The following is a 23,526-nucleotide window of genomic DNA, read 5'->3' on the forward strand; positions in this document are numbered from 1 at the left end:
TCAAATCTTAATGACAAATTTTATTCCTGGAAAAGTTTTAAAAGTGGTAAACTGTCTTGAAACATTCATGTAACTGTTGTAAAAAGAGATGCAGACTTTGGAATTGGATGAGCATGTTCCCAGAATAAATGCTGAAATATTTTGTATTATGTCAGTTTCACCTTTCTCCAGTCCCTATACTATGTACTGTAGAATAGTATCTGGTAAATTGTTTTGATTAAGGTTTAAACTATCAGTGTCAAGGTTTCTAAATACAGTAGAATGACCTTTACAATTCAACAATAAACAATGTATCTGAATCACGCATAGAGATACCTCTGTCCTCTTTTGTGGATGAATGGTGGTTAGCATGACCTTTCCCTAAGGTAAAAGCAATAAGAGGGGAGGGAAAAAAAAGCTGAAAATGTTTACCTAATGTTTGTATTTTGGAATGTCATGTTCTACTTTCGAGGTTAGTAATACCAGCAATGCCATGTAAGTGACATATGACTCCATGTTTGAGTGAGCTGATGCTTATTTGGATCAAAACATTTAAACAGCTGAGATATCACGTGACAAAACTATTACTGTTTGTAGTGTTGTAGCCATGTTGGTCCCAGAATGAGAGACACAAGGTGGGAGAGGTAATCTTTTATTTATTCTTCAGCTCTCTAGAATTTGAAAGTTTTGTCTTTTTCACCAACAGAAGTTGGTTCAATAAATATATTACCTTACCCATCTTCTCTCTCATAAAACTATTGCTGTCAGACATACTTTGTGCTGCAAGGAGTAATGAGGCTTTATTTAAATAGTAACTTTGTAGCTGTATGTCAGACCTCTAACTGCTGTAGAAATTTGTGCTCCTTGCTATAGAATTTTGAACTCTGATTATTTTTAAAATAAAGGAGTTTAGAAATAAGCCGTAAAATCTTTCCTTTGAGCCAATAAGCAAAAACAGTTAAATACCAAATAGTCTTGATATAGGAATGAATCCATTCACCATTATAACAAACTAAAAGTTAAAGCTGTATAGAGCTAGTGTCTTTTTTCTACAATGTATTGCTAAAAGCTTGTAGTATCTGTACTCAGATAAATGCTATACGCATACAATTTAAGGGATACTTTTCACTTTGATTAGAAGATGCAACTTTATTATGTGATGTGCTTTATGAAGAGTTGGTTGCCAGATATCACTTCCCCCAAGTGAACATTATGTCCAATAACAGGTATCCCAAACAGTGAACATTTAATAAACCAGTGAGATTTATTCTCAGATTCTTTAATTTGGCATCTGACCAAAGCATTCAGTATACAGCCTAACAGCATTGTTAGTTCATCTCTTCCATTACTTAACATTATGCATGCCTTCCTAACACTAGAAAAAAATCCAAATGTTAACTGTAAAGGATAGTATGGATGTTTTTAAAAGTAAATGAATAAAAGAGTAAGAATTCTCAAGATCACAGCATTTCAGTCTACAGTATCATATAGGCTTTCTTTCCCATCCTTGTAAATCACAGACATTTCACAGCTTAATTTGATGGGTATTTGTAATCCGGTTGTGAAAGAGAGAATAAAATTAAGAACTCTGGAACACACTTGTTTCAGAGCTGTATGCCTTCATGTTGCTTGTTTTTACGTAGGATTAAAGCATTGATAGGAGTTTTCTTGTGACCACTATAAAATAAGGAAGTTGTGTGACACAAATAGGGAGATACTTTTCAGATAGGTTTTATACTCAACACAAGTAATGAAGGCATGTTAACCTTGAAATGTTAACCCACCCTTTGCATTTTCTGGTAACATTTACCATGTTCATTGCTGACATGTATTTATAGACCTAGACCATTAAGATTGTATAAGCATGACTAGCTACAGAAGAGAGTTCACTTTAGGTCGCATGAAAGTTTGTGTCTCTAAGCATAGAAAAAAACTATATTTCATATGGTTTCTGCCTCTTACTCCCTGCTGACGATAATCATTTGAATTGCATTGTTCTCTAGCAGCAGCGATAGAACATTATGCACTGTCAAAATGTTGTTGATCAATGGCAGGATACTGCATGAAATAGGCCATTTTAGATAGATGAGAAAAAATCACTAGAATAAATGCATGAAATGTAAATGAGATCTTAATTTTCCCCCCATTTGCTTTATAGTTAGGCAGGAGTTGTATGCAAATGTTCTTGATTATACTGATAACTTCTCTGACTGTTAGTTTTTTAGAAATACTTCTGTAAAATTAAACTTCAAATTCTACAGTGGAGATTATTAGCTGAATTAAAAAAGATAATGCCAAATTATTAACAGTCTCTTTCTTCATCATTAGGAGCTATAAAATTGACCAGTTTGGCATGTGGAAATCAGCACATCTGGGCCTGTGATACTAGTGGCGGCATTTACTTCCGTGTAGGAACTCAGCCTCTAAACCCAAGTTTGATGCTTCCTGCGTGGATAATGATTGAGCCACCTGCACAGGTAAAACAGTCGATCATAACTTTTTAAATGTGATAATTTAGCAATCTGCCTTGAAAATCAAGGAACTTCAACACTTTTCTTTCTGAAAGGATGATAGATGGAGGACCCAAAAAAGTCTGAATTTAAGAACATAAAAATTGCCGTACTGGGTCAGACTAATGGTCCATCTAGCCCAGTATCCTGTCTCTGACAGTGGCCAGTACTAGAGCTTCAGGGGAAGTGTACAGAACAAGGCAGTTGAGGTGTTCCAACCCTGTCTTCCCCTCCCAGCTTCTGGGAGCATGAGGTTGCATCCCTGACCATCTTAGCTAATAGCCATCAATGGACCTATCCTCCATGAACTTACCTAGTTATCTGTTTTGTTTTTTTGTTTTTTTTTCCCACCCAGTTATACTTCTGGCCATCACACGTCCCATGACAATGAGATCCAAAAGTTAATTTTGAGTTGTGTGTAAAAGTACTTCCTCTTGTTTGTGGTAAACCTGCTGCCTGTTAATTTCATAGGGTGATTCCTGGTTTTTGTATTGTGGGAAAGGGAAAATAACACTCCCCTTCCCCCTTCATAATTTTATAGATCACTGTCATATCCCCTCTTAGTAGTCTCTTCTAAACTTGTTTCATTCTTTCCTGTCTTATCCAACACCTTAGAATTGTGATCAGCGAGAAGACTAGATTAAGTGCTGTAAAATCTTGAACAGTGGTTTTCTAGACTTCTGCCTGTTCCATTTTGTAGTTTCTACACTTCTAAAAGTTACAAAACATGTTCAAAGCTGTCAATGATACCTTTGCCCTAACGGAGCTGCTATATAAGGCCGTTGACTAGATTGGTCAGAAATCTCTCTTTGGTATGATTTGACTATAGCAAATACAGAGAGCCTTTCATTGTATTGCTTATATACAGTACAAAGATAACACTACACTATATCATGTGTCCAGATATACAGTTATAGAATGTTTATGAATTATAAATGCAAATTTAGTGTTTCAAAGACACCTAGTCTAAAGAAATAATAAAGTAGACATAGAATTACAAAATAAACAGAGAGAAGCAATTCACCTACTAATCTCTACTCTGCTTTATAACAAAGACGTTATGGAAAGAAGAAGGTGGAATGAAGTTACCTTGTTTAAATCAAATTTTTCATTTAATCTCTGGCTATCATTGAAGGGAAAGGATTTACCTAATTAGATGGCTACTATTTGACCATTTTGTGAACTGCCATCTGCTTTCTTTAATTAGCAGATGAGTACTGCTGAAGTTCATGTAACTGGCTGTAAATGATCTCTTGTAGTCTGAGTTAGTGAATCCTGAAGGTTTTTCTTCATTTCCTCTAAGCAATCTACTTTTAACAATCATAAGCTCCTCGGGGCAGGCACATGCTTTTTGTTTTGTTTGTACTATACCTAGCACAAAGGGGTCCTGGTCCATGATTCGGGCTCCTAAGCACACAGGAGAACAAACATCAAATCTACATACTTTTGTCTGGTCTTTCAACTTGACTTTATCACCAGCAGAAAACTTACCCATTTTAGCACAGTTAGAATTCTAAGATAATTTTCTGCCAAATGTTAAAAATCTATGACCCATTCACATTTCATTGTGTATTGTAACCAATCCTTGAAACTGCCTTAGAAGAAACATTACTGTAAACAGTGAGAGGTAAAGTTTGCAGATGATACAAAATTGCTCAGAATAGTTGAGTCAAAAGCTGACTGCAAAGATCTACAAAGGGGTCTCTCAAGCTGTGTGATTGGGCAAGAAAATGGCAGATTAAATTCAGTGTCGATCAATACACAGGTTTCAGAGTAACAGCCGTGTTAGTCTGTATTCGCAAAAAGAAAAGGAGGACTTGTGGCACCTTAGAGACTAACCAATTTATTTGAGCATGAGCTTTCGTGAGCTACAGCTCACTTGTGTACAGCTGTAGCTCACGAAAGCTCATGTTCAAATAAATTGGTTAGTCTCTAAGGTGCCACAAGTCCTCCTTTTCTTTTTGATCAATACACAGTAATGCACATGGGAAAACACAATCCCAACTATACATACAAAATGATTGGGTCTAAATTAGCTGTTACCACTCATGAAAGGGATCTTGGAGTCATAGCAGATAGTTATCTCAAAACATCTGTTTTATGTGCAGCAGCAGTCAATAAAGCTAACAATGTTAGGAACCACGAGGAAATAGATAAGACAGAACATATAATGCCACTATATAGATCCATGGTATGCCCACACCTTGAATACTGTGAAATTTTGGTCACCCCATCTCAAAAAAGACTTATTAGAATTGGAAAAAGTACAGAGAAGGGCAACAAAAATAACTGGGGTATGGAACAGCTTCCATATGAGGAGAGGTTAGAAATACTGGTACTGCTCATCTTAGAAAAGAGACGACTAAAGTGGAATATGATAGAAGTCTCTAAAATCATAAATGGTGTGGAGAAAGTGACTGTTTACTCCTACACGTAACCCAAGATCCAGGGGTCACCCAATGAAATTAATAGGCAGTAGGCTTAAAATAAACATAAGGATGCACTTTTTCATACAATGCACAGTCAACCAGTGGAACTCATTGCTAGGGGATGCTGTGAAGGCTAAAAGTATAACTGAGTTAAAAAAAGAATTGGATAAGTTCAAGAAGGATAGGTCCATCAAGGGCAATTATCAAGATGGTCAGGGACACAACGCCATGCTCTGGGTGTCCCTAAGCATCTGACTGCCAGAAACTTGAACTGAACAATAGGGGATGGATCACTCAATAATTTCTCTGGTCTGTTCATTCCCTCTGAAGTATCTGGCACTGGCCACTGTTGGTAGACTGGATACTGGGCTAGATGAACCATTGGGCTGACCCGGTAAGGCTGTTCAACATTTTTGCAAAGTTTCTGCAGAACAAAATAACATTGGCTGATTCCATTTCTTTCAAGTACCTTCCTGGTTCTTTAATATTGGTTCTTGTTTAGTCTCTTTGCAGATGAAGTAGAAACATGATTGACTGACTGGTACTAATCCTCAGGTATTTTGACCTTTTTATCAAAAAGACAAAAGAAACAAAATAACACTCTAAGGTTAAACATGTAGCATGTAAATCTGTTGGTCTGTGCCAAATTCTCCCTTCTTCCCTTTCAGTCCCATGAAATAAACTGAATGCCATTAACTTCAGTGGTCTTGAGAATGCTCAGCACATGGCAGGAAGTGCTGAGAACTCCACAATATCAGACTCTAATTTTGGGTCATGCCTTTACTGGGTACTCTGAACTTTAATTGGAATTTTGGGAAGAGGTCTTCTGAAGTGAATATTACAGTATTATTGTCATTTTTAACAATTTCGGTATTGGGGGTGATTTTTAATTTTGACTTAGTCTTTAAAGTATTTACAGTGGAGCACAGAAGTATTCATCTCAAGTCTAAGATTTTTTCATTTGCAATACGAATAGATTATTTTGCCTGACTATCCCAGAGATGTTTTCCAGTGCTACTGTGAATGCTGCCAGGAAGGTAGTACACTCTAGAACTTGTGTCTGACTAACGTACAGACTAGTCCAGATAGCCTCTGGAGGAACTGGTGCCAGCCCTCCTTAGCCACGTGGGACCTATTCAAGGCAGTAATGTTGGAGAGTATTTTCTTAGAGAACTGTCTTTTTCAATTGGGGGGGTTGAAAGGGCAAACCATGACTTGGGAATGCTCCACATGAGTGTTTTAGTCAGTGCATGTTACAGATAAATGAAACTGGATAAATACAGCATATCAAGGCTCCCACTAAAGTGGCTTATTCAGATGATGTAGAATTCCATAGTGTGTCTTTTCAAGTATTTGCTTTTCTTTAATATCAGGATTTTATTTTGTTGAAACCATCTTTGTAACTGAAACATTTTAATTAGCAGGCAATCATTCATATATGTGTGTGCGCACATACACACTTTTAATAAAAACTGTTTAAAGTCTTTGTTTCAAACTGATTCCATTGTCCAGTGAGACACAGAATTTTCCTCTTCCTATTGGTCAAGAAAGCCAATATTAACATACTCTAAGCTGCTTTTGCTAAGAATTCTAGCCTTTCAGTATTTTTTGTTTTAAGCTATTGCTACTGTCACTGTGCAGGAATTATAAGTGCAGCCTGTCATGTGTTTGATAGCTACTCTTATTGGTATCAAAAATGTTTTCAACATACCCTGAAGACTCTGGGACTAGATTACTGTAGTGCATGATGTTGTTCTGTGTGTTTCTTTTAAAAACATTCATCTTAAACTGGTATTTTCACTTTCTTCTCTTTAAGCTATTTGCCCAAAAAGCAAGTGTTTACCTTGAAATCAACAGGCTTGTTCATTGTAGTAATTTTTAATGAATATCTTCAAAACATGAAGTTTGGGAGTCATTCCTCCTTCATATATCCATTTGCTTGTTACTTCAGATCAAATCAGGGTTCTTGAAATGTATCCACCTGTGCATCCATCTTTTGACATATTTTCACCAATATAGTTTGTGAATATTTTTTTCCCGTCAGATAAATCTATGCCTTGCTCTTTTTTAAAAAAAAATATTCCTTAACCATTCTCTTTTCAGGGTTACGTAACTGAAAAGATAATCTTCAACTTCTAACTTGTCTCTGGCACAGCTTTCTATAAAATGATTAGAACAAGGTACTTAAATACATGCCTTGACTTGAGTGGAACTACTCACGTGCTTGAAGTTAGGTGTGTGATGGAATATTTGCTGAATAGAGGCTTTTCATGCAAGATTTAGAGATACAGATATAAAATGAAAAGGAGTACTTGTGGCACCTTAGAGACTAACCAATTTATTAGAGTATAAGCTTTCGTGAGCTACAGCTCACTTCCTCAGATTACAGCTCACTTCCTCAGATGCATCTGAGGAAGTGAGCTGTAGCTCACGAAAGCTTATACTCTAATAAATTGGTTAGTCTCTAAGGTGCCACAAGTACTCCTTTTCTTTTTGCGAATACAGACTAACACGGCTGTTACTCTGAAACCTGAGATATAAAATGATTCATCCTGGCATAAATTCACACAAAATTGTAATTGTAGCACCAGTTTCTGGATGCTTGAGAGAGTTAGTGCAGCTCATTTCACAGTAGGCTTAAACTCATCTGGTTTTAAAGGCCAAGAAGGACTGGATCTAGTCAACCTGAAGTGAGAGACCTTCAAAGGGACAAAGTCTGTAGAATAAGAGTATCTTTTGAGCAACATTTGCTTGTAGTTTTCAGATCGGACTAGTAATAACAGACACAGATTCCTGGTTCATTGTTTTTGTTAGGAAGATTAATCACAATGTATTTTACTCACCAACTTTCTGTATTCTGCAATAGCCAGATCAGGCATTGTGACTGTTCTAGGTGGAACACATTGTTAATACTTACTATACCTGTTCAACTGTCTTTATATGCATTTAACTGTGGTTGAGAGAGATGCCAGGGTTACTATAAGGTCCAGTTTTTAAAGGTTTATAACTTTCAGTTCAAAGGGTAATTGAAAAAATTTTACTGTTCATGTAAGGGGAAATGGGTTGGGGAGTTTTGTTTTTTGGAAAGTTTGAAGAAAACCTGTCCAGCAGTACTTGTGTTTCTTTAAAGGTCCACCACTCATGCTACATTTTTGACATAGGAATTTTTTTCATAATGTTAATCTTTAAAATCTCAGCCTTTAGTCACATTAACATAGTCTTTTGCTTGTTGTTGCACCAAAGACAGGAAGTTCAGCACACAAACCTTATCCTTGCCCTGCTGTGTCTGTGTATTACAGTAGAATTTCTTGTGTGCGGCGGTATCGTAGCCATGTTGGTCTCAAATGACAGGCTAAGAGACTTGCTTCCGTGAGGTTTTTTGCAGTGTAGACATACCTTAAGGCCCCAATACTATAAACAGACTTATAACTGTTACTTTGAGCTTGTGAGCAGTCCTACTGAAACCAATGGGGCTATTCATGTGCTTAAACTTAAACACGAGTGTGCACCTGAGGGATGCCTCAGCTTCTCCACTTGGACTTGTGCTCAAACATGTGAGCTGTTTCAAACAGCTAAGATGAAAAAAAAAAAATTAAAACAAAAAAACCCTCTCCGAGGCTGCTTCTGGTTGTCCCCTCAGATTTGAATCAGGTTAAAGTATGGAAATGATGCTGGTCTCGTATTCAGAGCTATATTCAGTCCTGGAACAATGGCTGTTTAAAGAAGATGCTTGCAAGTTTAAAATTTTTTTGAAAAAAGCATATTTGTTATAAATAACATTCAGATTATTAAAACTATTAAAATTTTAATTTGATACTATCTACATTTTATATTTCTCTGTTAAACCATGAGCATAAATGAATTGGTTCCAATTTTGTTTGTGGTCCGTTTCTAGTCAACTTCACTTTTTGACTTCAATGTACTGCCTTAGCTCAATGCTTGTGTTGCAAACACTCCAGAGAAATGCTTACTGATTTTTTTTTCCAACTGAAAATGAAATAGTCATGGCAACATTTCTGTTGACCTTATATTAAGTAAAAAACTCCATTTTCAAAGCTTGTATTTTGGCCCAAATGTGATCTGACACTGTTCTTTCTGTGTATTAATCATCCATGTTAGAAACATTAGCTATATGCAGAGTGGGATTCCAGGCACTTCAGCGACATAAAGCATTTGTTCCTAATTCGGCAGACCAAGCTACAGACTTTTTTTTTAATAATCTGTGATTTTTAATAGAATATCTAGTTTTGCTCTGTCTGTATAAATGGCTTTGCAAGGTCACTTGTATTTACTTTGGTGAGTTTGGAGAGTGAGAAACTACTGTGTTGGCTTGTAAAATTAGCAGGGTTCTGTTCACTGGCTCCATTATGGCATTTGCAACACAAACTTCTTAAGAATGTTTAAATAACATGGATTAACACTTTTAAAAACTGCTTTGATGATGACCATTACCACAGACAGCATAGAACAGAGCTGAAACTAGAATCTAGAGTGCTTGCTTCTCTGAAAAATCCCCTCCTTTTTACACACAAAGAAAAGGAGTACTTGTGGCACCTTAGAGACTAACCAATTTATTTTAGCATAAGCTTTCGTGAGCTGCAGCTCACTTTTCTTTTTGCAAATACAGACTAACACGGCTGCTACTCTGAAACCTCCTTTTTCAATGAGGCATCCTATACTTTCCAAAACTATGGAGGTGATCTTATTGAGGTTCAGAAGCTTAAATGCTAAGGACTGAGGTTCACATATGAACTAGTTTCTGTATTGCAATCCCTATATTTTCAAGTGCAGTTACTGTAATTGTAGGTGCAAATCTGGTATTTGGGCATGCAAATAGATTTTTAGGTATTTAGTGCCCAAATTGTGCATGCAGTTTTAGTCATTGTATGTGCCACTGTAGATCTGCATGCACGAATATGCATGTGTGTTTGCATGCCAAAGTACTCTACCTTTTGGAAAATTGATCCTTGATAATCAAGTACTAAAACTAAATAAAACAACTTCATATCCAAATAGTATTTCTATTGCAACCATATACCTGCATTTAACACACTCTTATTTCGCTAGAGCATTAAGGTGACCTAGAAGTGGAAGGATTTAAATATAATACCAGCAAAATATTTTAAAACTCTCTCTAAAATATTCATAGTGGCTTTTCTGTAAAATATTAACATACACGAAATACGCGCTATGTGGTGGTATAAGGACTCTATTGGCAATCCTTTAGGGTGACTTGTATAACTCTCACCTTTGTGATGGCTGAGTAATGAAGCTATGCCCCTGAAAGCATTCTATTACCCCACGCTGTATTTTGCTATGTGTGAGTGTCTTTGCCAGTACATATACACAGTATAAACCATTTGAAAATTTTTTTGGCACGCCTTTTAATTTGCTTGGCTTTAACGGGTTTTATTCTAGCTTTGCCCCACTTTTAATCTTGAGCATATAGAAAATAAGCAAGCCAATAGCATGGATGTGTGGTATGGACAGTTTTTAAAGCATGTTAAGTGGTCCTGATGAGGTTTTGTAAGGAAAGAGTTTGAGAAATATATTATACTGAATATTCTTGAGAGAACTTTTGGATTAGTTGAGCAGGAAGACTACAATTTTGGCACAGTTTTTTGTTTTTGTTTTTCTTAAGTAAACTTCACAGCAGAAGTGCAGGGAAAAAAAATGAAAAGGTGCGGAGGGGTGCGTGGGCGGGCAGGGATTGGAGAGCAAGCATTAGCCTTCCTGGCAGGAGCCATGCAGCTTTGCTCTTTTTGAAGATCTCCATGTGCTTCTTCGGGGATTTCCTCTAGGAAAATACATTTCTCAGTAGCTTGGTTCTCAGTGGCCCAAATAAAGCCTGTGAAATCTTGGAAATGGCTGGAGTGGCAGGGGGTGTTGGAGAACTCATCCCACACTCACCCTACAGTGGTGGCTCCTGTCTGAGTGCCACTCAGATTTGGCCTGTCTGCCCTTCTGTCTCAATCTACAGAGGGGCAGATGTGGAAAGCTGGGATCAGCCGCTCAGGACGGGAGCTACCACTGCAGCATGAGTACGGGGTGGGTTTGCTCTCCAAGTCTCCCCCACCTCCAGTCTTCTGCAAGATTTCACTGACTTGATTTAAATTCACAATTAGTAACATCAATGCCAAAATCGTAGACTTAGGCATGACCAACTTGACTACAGTTAATTGGGTTTGGGCTGACTACACCTTGTTGTGGGTTTTTTGGTCTCATATGTTGTACCTTAAAATATTTGTGAGAGAGATGTTTTGGAGCTTGAAGTTTGAAATGGGTATAGGAGAGGTCAAGAGTATTGGCCCATCTTCCTTCCAAGATGTATGTTTAATGTAATATGGAGTTCTTAAAGCTTAGGTGCCAAAAAATTCTAGAAATCTGGTACATTTATGAGTTAGGAAGGACGATTCATACTGTTGTCGGATGGCTACACGTATTACTACACTTGTGATTCATTATGAAAAATGTTTGACCAAATAACCAAACTTAGCCAAATGTATTGTGTAAAGGTAAAACAGTACATTATGAAAAGGAGATATACATACTGTCCTTCCAGGAAGCAATTCTTATCTCTCAGCATGTTCACCTTACACAGAAGGCGTACTTCAAAGATACGCCCCCAAAGCCACTTGTAAACAATGATCCCATAGAAACAAGTTAGAAAGCACTGTACTGTATATGTCACCTGAGATCCAACCCACTGGATTGTACCAGTTTCTTAACTTGTTCTGTACATTTCTAATCTTTGTTGTGGATACTAGCATTCTAGATACTGGTCATGAAGGTACCTCCTCTGCTTATGCAGGGGCAGAATGTTAATATATTTTGCCCTTGGCTGTTTCCTATCCACTTATGTCAAATTATGAGTTGTCCTGTGCCAAGGTATCTAAGAGGTACCAGGGAACAAGAATGAACAGCATTGTGGGAAAAATAATGCAGTTCAGCTGGATAATTGCCCAACATTTATACACACAATATGAATATTGTGTGTAATACATACATATGTACACTAGTTAACACTCTGATTTCAAGCCATACTGAGAAAATAAGTGATTGCTCTAGCTCTTCTGTAAATAGAGTTAATGTTGCTTTGACTGTTCTCTGGCATTACTGATGGTGCTGCTCTTTCTAACAGGAAAAACAGGTGGGTTCCAAGAACAAATCTTCATAGTCTTTCCTGCCATTGTGTATCTGGCTTGATCCTCTTCTGCAAATAACAAATAAGCATTAAATTCAACAAACTTCTTGTCCACTCTGCTGCTAAAAAACCTGAATGCAAAAAGTTTGACAGACCTCTTATATTGTGTATCTCACACTTTCTTCCTTTTTCCAATGCCAGAAGTGCTTAGCCACTGCAGAATTTTATTTGAAAGGATTATACACACCTGGTTAGCTCTGCCACGTATGTCTCTCCTTAATTTACCTCCTTTATTTTGGACACTTATTATAGACATTACTCAGTAGGAGACTTCTGGGTAATAGAACCCAGAACAATATTCAGACTTCCAGGTAACAGAAACGGCTCAAAAAAGACTAATCTACTGGTAATGTGGGACACTTGTGTCTGATTTGGGATTGATTCCAGCCTAGGCTACACATGCTGAAGAGACTCCTAGATTAGTCCTCAGAAGTCGTGGAGAGCCTTCCGCCACTGAGTAGCAACCAATTTGTCTTAAAGATGATTGGCTTTGACAGGAGAGTCCTGTTCAGTCCTCCTGAATCTGAATGAGTAGAGCTGTAAAGCAGAGCCTCAAAGGTAGCAGGGTCTAACAGATGGAATCTTCAGAACTCTACACACAGATGTGGAGAACTTTTTTCTACCTTCACTTCCCATGACAGGAGAGAGGAGCTAAAAAAAAAAGACTTCGAATTTTCAGGCTTGTTTGATTAATTCTGCAGTTTTTTTTACTGAGATAACTGGTAACTTAAGTGGAACTACTGAGCTAGTGAAAAACATTTCAGTTGTGTCTATTTTATGTCTTGTCATTTCTTAATGTCGTTTCACAATGAATGTTTGGAAGTTGACGTATTTCCTTTTTAATTTATTTGTATTTATAAACTGATTAGCACTGATTTTTCCCAAGCACTTAGATGCTTAGAATAGAATCTTGCTTTCAAAAAATGATTTTGTAGGCGCAGAGAGAAAACCAAATATTCATGGTTTATAGATACATTGCATTAAATGTTGAAAACCACAGTCTGTTTTAGTCTCAGTATCTGAGAAGAGTGGGAGAACCTCCGTCCCAATAGGTGAAGACATACTGATGGTGTGGTTAAGGCACAAGGCTGGGAGAAAATTGCTTTTGATCCTGGCTCAGATACAGACTTCCTTTGCAATCTTGGGAAATAGATTGATTTTCTCCTTGACTCAGTTGCCCCCATCTGTAAAAATGATACTCCCCTACCTGACAGGAGTGATAAGGCTAAATTCATTAGTGTTTGTGAGGGACTTGGGGACTATCGTGATGAGCACCACATAAAAGCCTATAAATAAGTTTTTGGCATGTCTGCTGTTGATGGGGAAAGTTGGGAGACTTGTATGCTACTCTTTTAAAAATACCAAACCACTGTACAAATTACAAATATGGCATCTTTTACAATCAGTAAGTGTGTATAAATCCCATTAATGCTAATGGAAATTGAGCAAACATTAGGGAGAATTGTCTGACTGTTTTAGTGTAAAATTGCAAGGTGTTTGCTCTTTGAAACATAAGCCGATTTATATACCTCCACTGATACTTTTCTTAGTAGTAATGGGAAAAAAACACCATCTAATCTTGCACAACTATCTAGTTACCATTATCAGTCCCAGAAATCCATTTGCCATGCAATCTTTAGTTTTTATGTTTTGTGGAAAAATAAACATATACAGTAAAACCCCAATTATCTGATCTAATTGGGACTGGAGCCAGATTGGATGATCAAAAATGTGGGTAATCAGGAGAAATGGGCAGGGCTCAGGCTGTTGGCCCCAGATGGTAGGGCTTGGGCTGTTGGCTTAAAAATGGTAAGTATATCAATAAAATATTGGAGAGGAAGGGAATGGAGGCAGAAAAAGATTGATACTAGTCATGGGAAGAGGAAGACAATATTGGAAAAGGAGAATAGTTGAAAGAGAAAGGAAAGATGGAAGAGGAGGGGAGGGAAAGAAATGAGGAAAGGTGTGTTTTTTCCCCTCCTCCCCCCATCTCCATGGAGGGTTGACGAGTCTCATAGTTAGGAAATTAATTTCCCTCCCTTGTTCACAAAGTATGAGACACAGGTTGTGGGATATTATTTATTTGTATTACAATACTGCCTAGAGTTTGCAACAGAGATCAGGGTCCCGTTGTGCAGTACAATACACAAACATGAAAGTCTGTATCAAAGAGCTGACAGCATAAATAAATAGAATGAGCAAAGGGATGCAACACAAACTCGGTGATGGTTGGCAAATGCTATGTTAGTGTCATGGTTTTTATAATGTTTTTGTCTGTGATTTTTTTTCTGTTACACTCAAACACAATGGAAAAGTTTAACAAGATGTGCTAGAAAGTTTAATCTCCATTACGATTCCATAAATGGTTCTCTTAAAGTCCATGGTAAGGAGTTACTCAGGAGTTCAGTTGTGTAATTAACTTGTGGCAAACACAATTATGTAGCATGTGTTTCAGGTCTGTAATAGGAGGTGGGAAAGATGCTCTTATGAGGGCAGATACTCATCTCTCCAAGTGCATATCTTAGCACTCAGATTTCCACCAGGGATGAAATTGGTAAAATGAACGGTTAGGGTTTGATTTAGATTATTGATGAGATGTCAAATAATCCAGGCTCATTCAGCTTTATTAGTCAAACCTAAAACAGCACAACATGAAAAGAAGCCATACTTTACCCACTTCCGGAAGCAGTTTTCAGTATAATACCTTGCATTGTAGGGCTGCTTCAAAAGAATGAGTTCAAGCCTATTTGTATTTATACAGGAGTTGTTTAAGATTGATGAAACATTAGCCAAGACTTATGCACGAGTTCTTACCAGTTGCTTATCTTATTTTGAAAATAGTTTACAAAAAGTCAGCAAAATTGGAGATATTCTGTACTGCAGTAGGTTGGTACAGAGGCATATTGGTCAAGAGTCAACAAAATCATCCATCTTCTTTAGTACACACTGTGAGCTATACGTATTACACTGATATCTGGCAAGCTTCAACACAACATACATCTTCTCTGACAGATTCTACAGATACATAGACCAGAGGTTGAGTTCACCTATTAGTATATTGGCATTACAGCAAGGTACCCTGGGAGCATGGCTCACAGTTTAGCATAAGTATAAAGTATACAAAGCCTTCTAGAAATATATATATAAAAAAAAAAAGATGACTGGATAAGAGGGTGAGTTTAGTGTTGTTCTGTGCATAGATTAAAGGGCATTTAAGAGCATATAGCATGTAGGTGTGAAAAATGTCATGGTCAAGTTGATGGTATGTCCACCCTGATGAGTCACCTCCAGTGAAAAAAGCTTGATTTAAGTTCCTGAAACGCCACAGAATTTCTTTGGTAGGTGAAATGTTGCACGAGACCTGCCTGCTGCCTCTCCTGGTATATCTCCTAGGAGCTAAAGATTGCAAAGGCCAAGTTCCCAGCTAGTGGAGAAAGAGTATGCTTTTGTGTAGGCCTGATCTTCCCTGGCCTTTTAGCCTACATGAAAAGCATGTCACAAAAAGCAGATACTATAGTAGGCACCTTGAGACTGTCTTTACAGGGATAAAAAGCATAGCTGGTTTAGAGAGCGCTATGAAGCTAGCCTGAAAAGGAAAGAAGTGGGGGGTGAGAGAGGGAGCCAGACAGAATTTTAAAGTTAAATGCAAAGCAGGCAAGTCCACATGTGCACGAGCTGAGTTTGGCACAGGGCTATGTGTAGATTTGTGCGTGTATGTGCGTGCTCCTAAATTACGTACTTGCAGAGATGCTTGCAACTGTGTGTATCTCACATTGACCATGCAGCCCAGCACATATGTGAGAACATAGAATCACTGGGCTGGACCCTTGGAAGGCCAGGTAGTCCAGCTCCCTGTGCTGAGGCAGGGCCAGGAATGCTTGTACCTTTCAGGGATGGACTTAGTTTAACCTGTTCTTAAAAACCTCCAGTGTTGGAGATTCCACACCCTCTGGTGGAAGCCTATTCCAGAGCTTAACTCCCTTTATAGTCAGTTTCTTCCTAACATCTGGCCTTTCTAAATCACCCTTGCTTCAGATAAAGCCCAATACTACTTGTCCTACCTTCAGTAGACATTGAGAGCAATTGATCTTTATAACAACAATCTTCAAATATGTTAAGGGCTATGAGGTGTGTTTCCCCCTCCCCACCCCCGCCCCCCCAGTCATATTTTCTCAAAACTAAATATGCCCAGTTTTTTTAATCTTTACTTATAGGTCAAGTTTCCTAAACCTTTTATTATTTTTGTTGCTCTCCTCTGGACTCTCTCTCCAATTTGGCAACATCTTTCTTAAACTGTGGTGTCTAGAACTGGACACAATATTCCAGTTGAGGCCTTGCCAGTGCCAAGTAGAGTTGGATAATTATCTCCTGTGTCTTACATATAATACTCCTGTTAATGTACTCCAGAATATTAGCCTTTTTTGCAACTGCATCATGTTTACTCAGATTCAATTTATAACCCACTACAACCCCCAGATTATTTTCGGTAGTACTACTGCCTAGCCTGTTCCCCATTTTGGTGGTTGTGCATTTGATTTTTTTCATCCTTCCTACATGTAGTACTTTATGCATGTCCTTACTGAATTTCATCATGTTGATTTCAGACCAATTCTCTTAGTTATTTTGAATTCTAATTCTGTTCTCCAAAGTGCTTACAACTCCTCTCAGCTTGGTATCATTCACAGATTTTACAAGCACACTCTCCATTCCATTATCCAAGTCATTAATGAAAATATTGACTGGTACTGGACCCAGGACACCCCCCTGCAGAATCCCAAGTGATACATCCTCCCAGTTTGGCAGGAATCCATTGATATATATACTCTGAGTATGATGGTCTTTCAACCAGTTGTGCACCCACTTCATAGTAATATAATGTAGACCACATTTGCCTCATTTTCTGATGGGAATGTCAAGTGGGACTGGGTCAAAAGGCTTACTAAAATCAAGTTATATTGCATCTACATCCTTTTCCCCATCCGCTAGGCCAGTAATCCTGTCAAAGAAGGAAATAAGGTTGGTCTCACATTATTTGTTCTTGACAAATCCTTATTGGCTATTACTTATTACCCTGATTAGACTCTAGGTGCTTACAAATTATTGTAAATACATGATAGTAAATACCTCATTTTCTTGTAAGATGTTGACCTTTTTAAAGCTGTATCTGTCATGTTCAGTGAAGCCCTCCTAAAGCTCATATAGAGGGAAGCATTGTTTTTGCTTTGATATGCAATTTTTTCAGATTATATTTGCATTTGTTAAGCTTCCTGACTCTTACCTTGCTACAAAACAACCCCTTACATGATACGCACCAAATATTCTAGTCAGAAACATTTGGTTTTGAAGGGCAGATAAGTTTCCCCCCTGCTCATTCAAAGCTCCCCAGAGTTCAGTGATAGTCTTCACTGAGTAAGGACTGATGCCTGGGAATAGAGTGAGGGAAATGTTTCATTTGGGCTCCCAGGAAACTAGGATTTCAGATCTTCTAGAGCAAATGTGGGTGATCCGGCCCGAAGAAGATGTATCTGCAGCTATGTCTATACTATAAGCTAGGGGTGTGATTCCTCTCCTTGCGTATGCATACTTGTGCTATCTCAAGTATAAATAGCTGTGTAGGTGCGGTAGCACGGTAGCCAAGTACATACCTGCCTGAAACTGAGTTTGTATTTGGCATGGCTCATCCTGCACCTGTACTGCTATTTATGCTTGTGCTAGCTCAATGAAAGCTAGCGTGAGTATGTGTCGAATCACACCCCTAGCTCACAGTGTAGACATAACCTGCAAAGCCAGACCCCCTCAGTAATAGTGACGGTAGGAGCAGTGGAGGCAAGTCACCAAATGGAGACAGTTGGACTCTTTAAAAATGTCCAGTGTGGTTTTGTCAATACAGGTCAAGATGTAAATGTGCTGGGAGAATTTGAGAAGGCAGTAAGAAAATAATGAATTGGTGCATCTGTTGCTCTGTATAGGAAGATTCTTTCTGAATTTACAAATAATTTTTAATCTCGCCCTATCCGAATTGCAGTGCTGACTGATTTGCTTATATGAACATTGGAACAATAAAGTTTAGGTTTGCAATTACTGAACTTGGATGTTGCAAATTAAAATATGCATTTTTAATTAATAAAACAATTAGATTTTGAAAACAAAGTAGCATCAATTTATGTAGGCCCAAATTATTTCCTTTTTTGCAACCTTAACACGTTAACGTAGAGGAAACATTACATTTTACACGGTAACTATGCAGTGTGGTCCGTATTTGGAAAACTGTCAGGGTTTAGGTTTTTGGTTGTTTTGTCTGTAGTCTGACATATTTTATTACTTCCATAGCAGATCTCTGTAAGAGAGTGAATTGTCCTGTTTTAAATGTTGTACTGGCTGAGACTTTAAGTACTGTTTTTGTTTCTAGCCAGTGGGAATAAACTTGGTCAGTGTTCATTCAAGTCCAAATGATCAGATGCTATGGGCAATTGATAGCAAATGGAATGTCCATGTACGAATAGGAATTACAGAAGAAATGCCAGTAGGCACTGACTGGGAACATGTACCAGGTAAAAATAACAATAATATTCCTATGTGCTTCCTCCCACACATTCAATCCCTGAAACACTTTAATTCTGTTTTTGTTAGTGAGCGGTTCCAATGCCAAGCGTGTTAGATTGTTGTGATTAACAAGACTGATTTGGTTACCAGATAATCCTTACCTTAACTTGAGTACGTGTCTCTTAAATATGGTCTCACTTTCACTAAACGTTGTAAAGGCCCCTTGATGAGAAATTTCAGATTCTGGAAGTGCTTCCATTGTAGAACAGGCTGCACTGCACCGTTTCCAAGTTGTTGCAGTCAGAGGTGTGAGTGGTGCACTCTTCCCTCTGAGATGGTACTAAAGCAATGCTCAGCAAGGTGTCTGGGCCTGCTGTGCACCTGGAAGTTCTGTCTTTGAATGTGATTAAAAACCAGGGTCCTGCACCCATGTGATTATTATTAAAAACTTTCTCATTTTTCAAATCTACATGTATTAATCCCCTTGTCCTGGACAAATTCCATCTGCCTGCCAAAAAGTTTGGTTTAAGTTGGATACAGTATTCTTCCTGACCTCCTGTCCTAAATGGCTGAGTAGTGTTGCTGTGTGCTTTTAAGAAGTTCCCACATTCCACTCCAGAAATGACTGCATTTTTGTCAGGAGGAGGGCGAGCTGGGGGCGGAATCCGCCCTTGTGCAGGGAAGGGGGAAATTATATACATCCACATAGTTACTCTGCACAATCCTTTGAGCTCAGTTTGACTAAAGGGAGTTAAATGAACGTAAGATTATTCCCACTTTCATAATATTGAGGAAGTTATCATGTCCATCTTAACTCTTTAAGACCAAATTCTGCCCTCGCGCTTGAGCAACCGCCTTAAAGTCAAGGGGACGGTCAAGAAAGAAATGTGGAAAACTTGGCAGCCTTGGTACCTTTAATGCTAGAGACGTCTCCCATGAGACATTTACAGGTTTATATAAAAATACGTCAATCTCACCTGCTTTACTTATTAAACGGTATGTAACATAGTTTCATATAAGAAAGCATTTAGTTATTTCCTTCATGTGTTTCCATTTAGGGTTGCAGGCATGTCAGCTGGCTATAAGTACAAGAACTGTTTGGGCATGCTGTCCAAATGGAGATGTAGCACGTCGGTATGGCATTACTGACAAAAACCCAGCAGGAGACTACTGGAAGAAGATTCCAGGGACTGTGTCTTGTTTAACAGGCAAGTCAGTTCTTCATGATGATCTGAAACCTTCACAGACTGGCCTTATGATAGCTATTGTGTTCTGCCTGATGGTGCTCAAATGAATTAGTAAAGATAAATACTATTTTTAAGTGCTGCTGTTTTTGTTATTTGACCATGACTCTTTCATCCATTTAGCGTTTATAATTTCACTCTTTCTTCTCTTCCTCCCACCCCCCCCCCCCCAAAAAACAAAAAAAAAGAAGAGAAAAAAAGAAAATCTTCCCTGGGTCCAGTTAGAAAAATTTAGTGAAATATACGCTGCTTTTTGAATGTTTGCAACTGGAACATACTGCTTTAATTAAAATCTGGATAACTTTTGCTTGGCAGTGACACCTCTAGATGAACTGTGGGCGATTGGTTCTTCAGGATACCTCCTTCAGCGCCTCACGAAAACATTCAGTCACTCTCATAGCTTGCAAAAAAGTAGTGACACTTCTGTTTTGCTTCACCCTGATGATTTTGAAGATGAATGGGAAGTGATATGAAGGCACTCAAGCATGTGAAGCGGTGGAATAACAAGAGAGCAATGCTTGTATTTCCAGTAACATGCCTAGAGAATGTTGGGGTTTAAAGCCACTTGTATTTAACATGCAATATTAGCACTTTTTTTTTTACTAAAAAACTGACCTGTCAAATAACCCCAAACTGTGCATTCATAGGTTTGTTCCAGTATTTCTTGGGAGACAGTAAGTGTGGCATACTGAAATTGTTAAATTGTATTACCCTAGCAGCTCATTTGGAAATATAATTGTAAGTTAACCTTATTAGCAATGAAAGTGAATATTTTACAACAGCATGCACACTAATATATATGTACTTCTTTTGAGACGGCTTTCAGTTACATTAAATATTTCTCAATAGCAGAAACATTAAATATTTCTCAATTTCTTCTTGTACTTGAAACTCCAGTTAAAGAAATGCCGTCTGTCTGTCGTGTCGTATGAATTTAAGATGATCCCAATAGGAACTGAAAATGTATTCTACAGCACAGGTGTCAACATGAACATTGTTTGGACCATTTTTATTTCAAAATCTCCAATGCTTCACTAGCCTTCCATCTCTGGACATTTGGGTTCAATACCTGGTTTCATTCACAGATGAGACATTTGAAATTGCCCTAATCTCAGGTGGACATTTGTCCACCCCACATACCATCAAGAAACTGACTGACTCTGCTCCGTGAGGCCCAGGGCTGGAATAGCAGCAAAGTTGTGGGTCTGGTTTCTGGTACATTGGCAGGATTGTGTGAGGCAGCTTTCCTTGTACCTGATGCACTGTATTTGTGCCTGTAGCCAGTGCTTTATGGCGTGGACTAATTTTTTAAAGTACCAAATTCAGACAGTTTTAAAAAAAAATATGGCAATTGATAGAATTATATATAATTCTAATCTCCCATAAAAAGTTTGTGATATTGTGGGGAGGTGCTTAACAATATTGTGATTTTTAGCTACATTAGCTAAATTTTGAAGTGTCTTAACAAATGTTACAGCAGAGGTTTTTAATGAACTGGGCAACGTGCTGAATAAATTAATCAGTGCTGTTTATTTTTCTTTATATTCTAAATGTTCTCTAAAGGATACCTCATTTTTAAAGACTAGAATTGTAGATGAAAAGAACTTGAGTTCACTGATGTAAGCAGAAGAATTTTTTTTGTGTTCATTCTAAACTCATACATCATCAGAATGTTTAAACAGCTGCTAACCAATGCTGTAAATGAGCCAGCTTCAGGAGATGTGGAGAGAGAATTCAGTATTGAGAACCTGGGAGTCAATGCATAGAAAAAGACATGTTTCCTTTTAACCTCTGCTCTCTTTCAAAATAGCTCTTGCTCATTCTGCACTTGGTTTGGAATAGACACAGTGAAAGGTTTAAATGTAAATCTGACTGTAGAGAGAGAACTAACTTGGTTCACTTTTTTTAAATATAGCATGTGTATTATTGACTTGGTCTGTCTGATTTTTAAATCGGGGGTGATTGGGGAGAGGTCAGATTTGTTTCCCTTTGACAGCTGATCTGTTTTGATTTCTTTCTCATCTGTATATGGAGACTGCCACCGAGTTTATTTTTTTAGTCTGCCGGGCACTGCACTGTAGTGGATTCAGCTTCTGAAGATAGTTTGTTTTATACAAGCATGTTTGGAGAACCCTTTGGCAAGTGGAAATTCAGTTTAAGAGTATCTTGTGGCAGCTCCCAAGTCAGGCAGTTCAGAGGAGGGACAAGACATCTTCCCCACTCCTTGTATCTGAGCATCTGGTCCTTGACAACAGTCTTATTTAATACTGACACTTCTTTTATTACACTTTTAACAGGTCGTCTTGGTAATGGCTCAAGCTTGCTTGCTGTTTGTACACCACATAATACTGTACTTTGCTTTGTTCATTAATATTAATTGGTGTTGAAAGCCCTTCTAAATTGTTGGGACTTTTTTGTGTAATCTTTTTTTTTTTTCAAATTACCACCTGAACCCAGGTGGTAATTTGAAACACTTTTAACCTCCTTACTTTCCTTTATTTCGGTACTTTTGATTTTGTTTTATTTTTGTTGTGCTTTGAGAGAGTGCAATAAACTAGACTTTTTTCAAACTACTGTATTCAGAGCCTCAATTATTATGACTGACAAATAGAAAAGGGAGTCTGTTCATCCTGGGAGCTCCTCTTGATGTTGGAGAAACATACATATGAAATAGCACCCAGCAACAGCCAGAAGGGCCAGACATTATGATGGGGGCTGGGTACATTAAAGAACACAATTTCTGTTTTCAAAGCATTATACACATGCATCAAAGCGCTTTGAGCACTGTACAACATAAGACATTCCCAGTGTAAGATATATTACCTTATTGCAAACAGGTCACCCCCAACTTCAGCCTAGGGTTCTGTAGATTTTAGTGCAGAGTCATAGTCCTGGAGTGTAAGACTAGAAGGAACCACTAGGTCATCTAGTCTGACCTCCTGTATATCACAGGACACCACCCAGCACCCGCACACTAAACCCAAAAACCAAAATGTGGCCAAAGTATTACAGCCTACAGGAGACTAGACTATTATGTGCTACAGGGAGAGAATAGGAGGGACTGAGGTGCACCTTCAAAACCCACAACTGGGTTTTCCCTGTGGTTACAAGTTTATCTGCCTTAAATTCAGAACCTGAACAAAGGCTGATCACCCATTTCTTTATACAGCTCAGGCCTTTCATCTTGGCCTTCTGTAACAGGTAATCAACAGTCAGTCAATGAAATTAATAGGCAACAGGTTTAAAACAAACATAAAGAAGTACTTCACACAATGCAGAGTCAACCTGTGGAACCTGTTGACAGCCAAAAGTAACTGTTTTCAAAAAGGAATGAGAAGTTCATGGAGGATAGGTCCATCAATGGCTAACTAACCAAGATAGGGAGGCAATCCCATGCTCTGGGTGTCCGTAAGCTTCTGACTGCCAGGTGCTGGGACTAGTCAGTGGGATGGATCACTCAATAATTGTCCCCTCCTGTTCATGCCCTCTGAAGCATCTGGCACTGGTCACTGGTGGAAGACAGGATACTGAGCTAGATGGACTATTGGTCTGACCCATATGTTTTTATCATTTGCCATTGTGATATCCTGGTACTCCTTTCTTTGCTAATGTACAGA

At 38.2% G+C, this 23,526-nt stretch overlaps 1 protein-coding gene across 3 annotated transcripts in view; it reads left to right on the forward strand.

Annotated features, from left to right (window-relative positions):
* TECPR2 (tectonin beta-propeller repeat containing 2) overlaps positions 1-22,430 on the forward strand; it is a 72,287-nt gene extending 49,857 nt beyond the window's left edge. For 2 of the 3 annotated variants that reach the window (XM_084632041.1, XM_084632042.1), the window contains 4 exons: positions 2,308-2,456; positions 18,532-18,673; positions 19,724-19,873; positions 20,225-22,429. In XM_084632041.1, coding sequence (XP_084488167.1) covers positions 2,308-2,456; positions 18,532-18,673; positions 19,724-19,873; positions 20,225-20,382 — 599 coding nt within the window. In that variant the 3' untranslated portion in view covers positions 20,383-22,429. Of the gene's footprint in view, positions 1-2,307; positions 2,457-18,531; positions 18,674-19,723; positions 19,874-20,224 lie in introns of all 3 variants that reach the window. The other variant, XM_084632040.1, reaches the window with a different exon arrangement.
* Positions 22,431-23,526: the final 1,096 nt, after the last annotated feature.

The sequence above is a fragment of the Lepidochelys olivacea genome, assembly GCF_965140295.1.
Source record: "Lepidochelys olivacea isolate rLepOli2 genome assembly, chromosome: 6".
Classification (NCBI taxonomy): domain Eukaryota; kingdom Metazoa; phylum Chordata; order Testudines; family Cheloniidae; genus Lepidochelys; species Lepidochelys olivacea.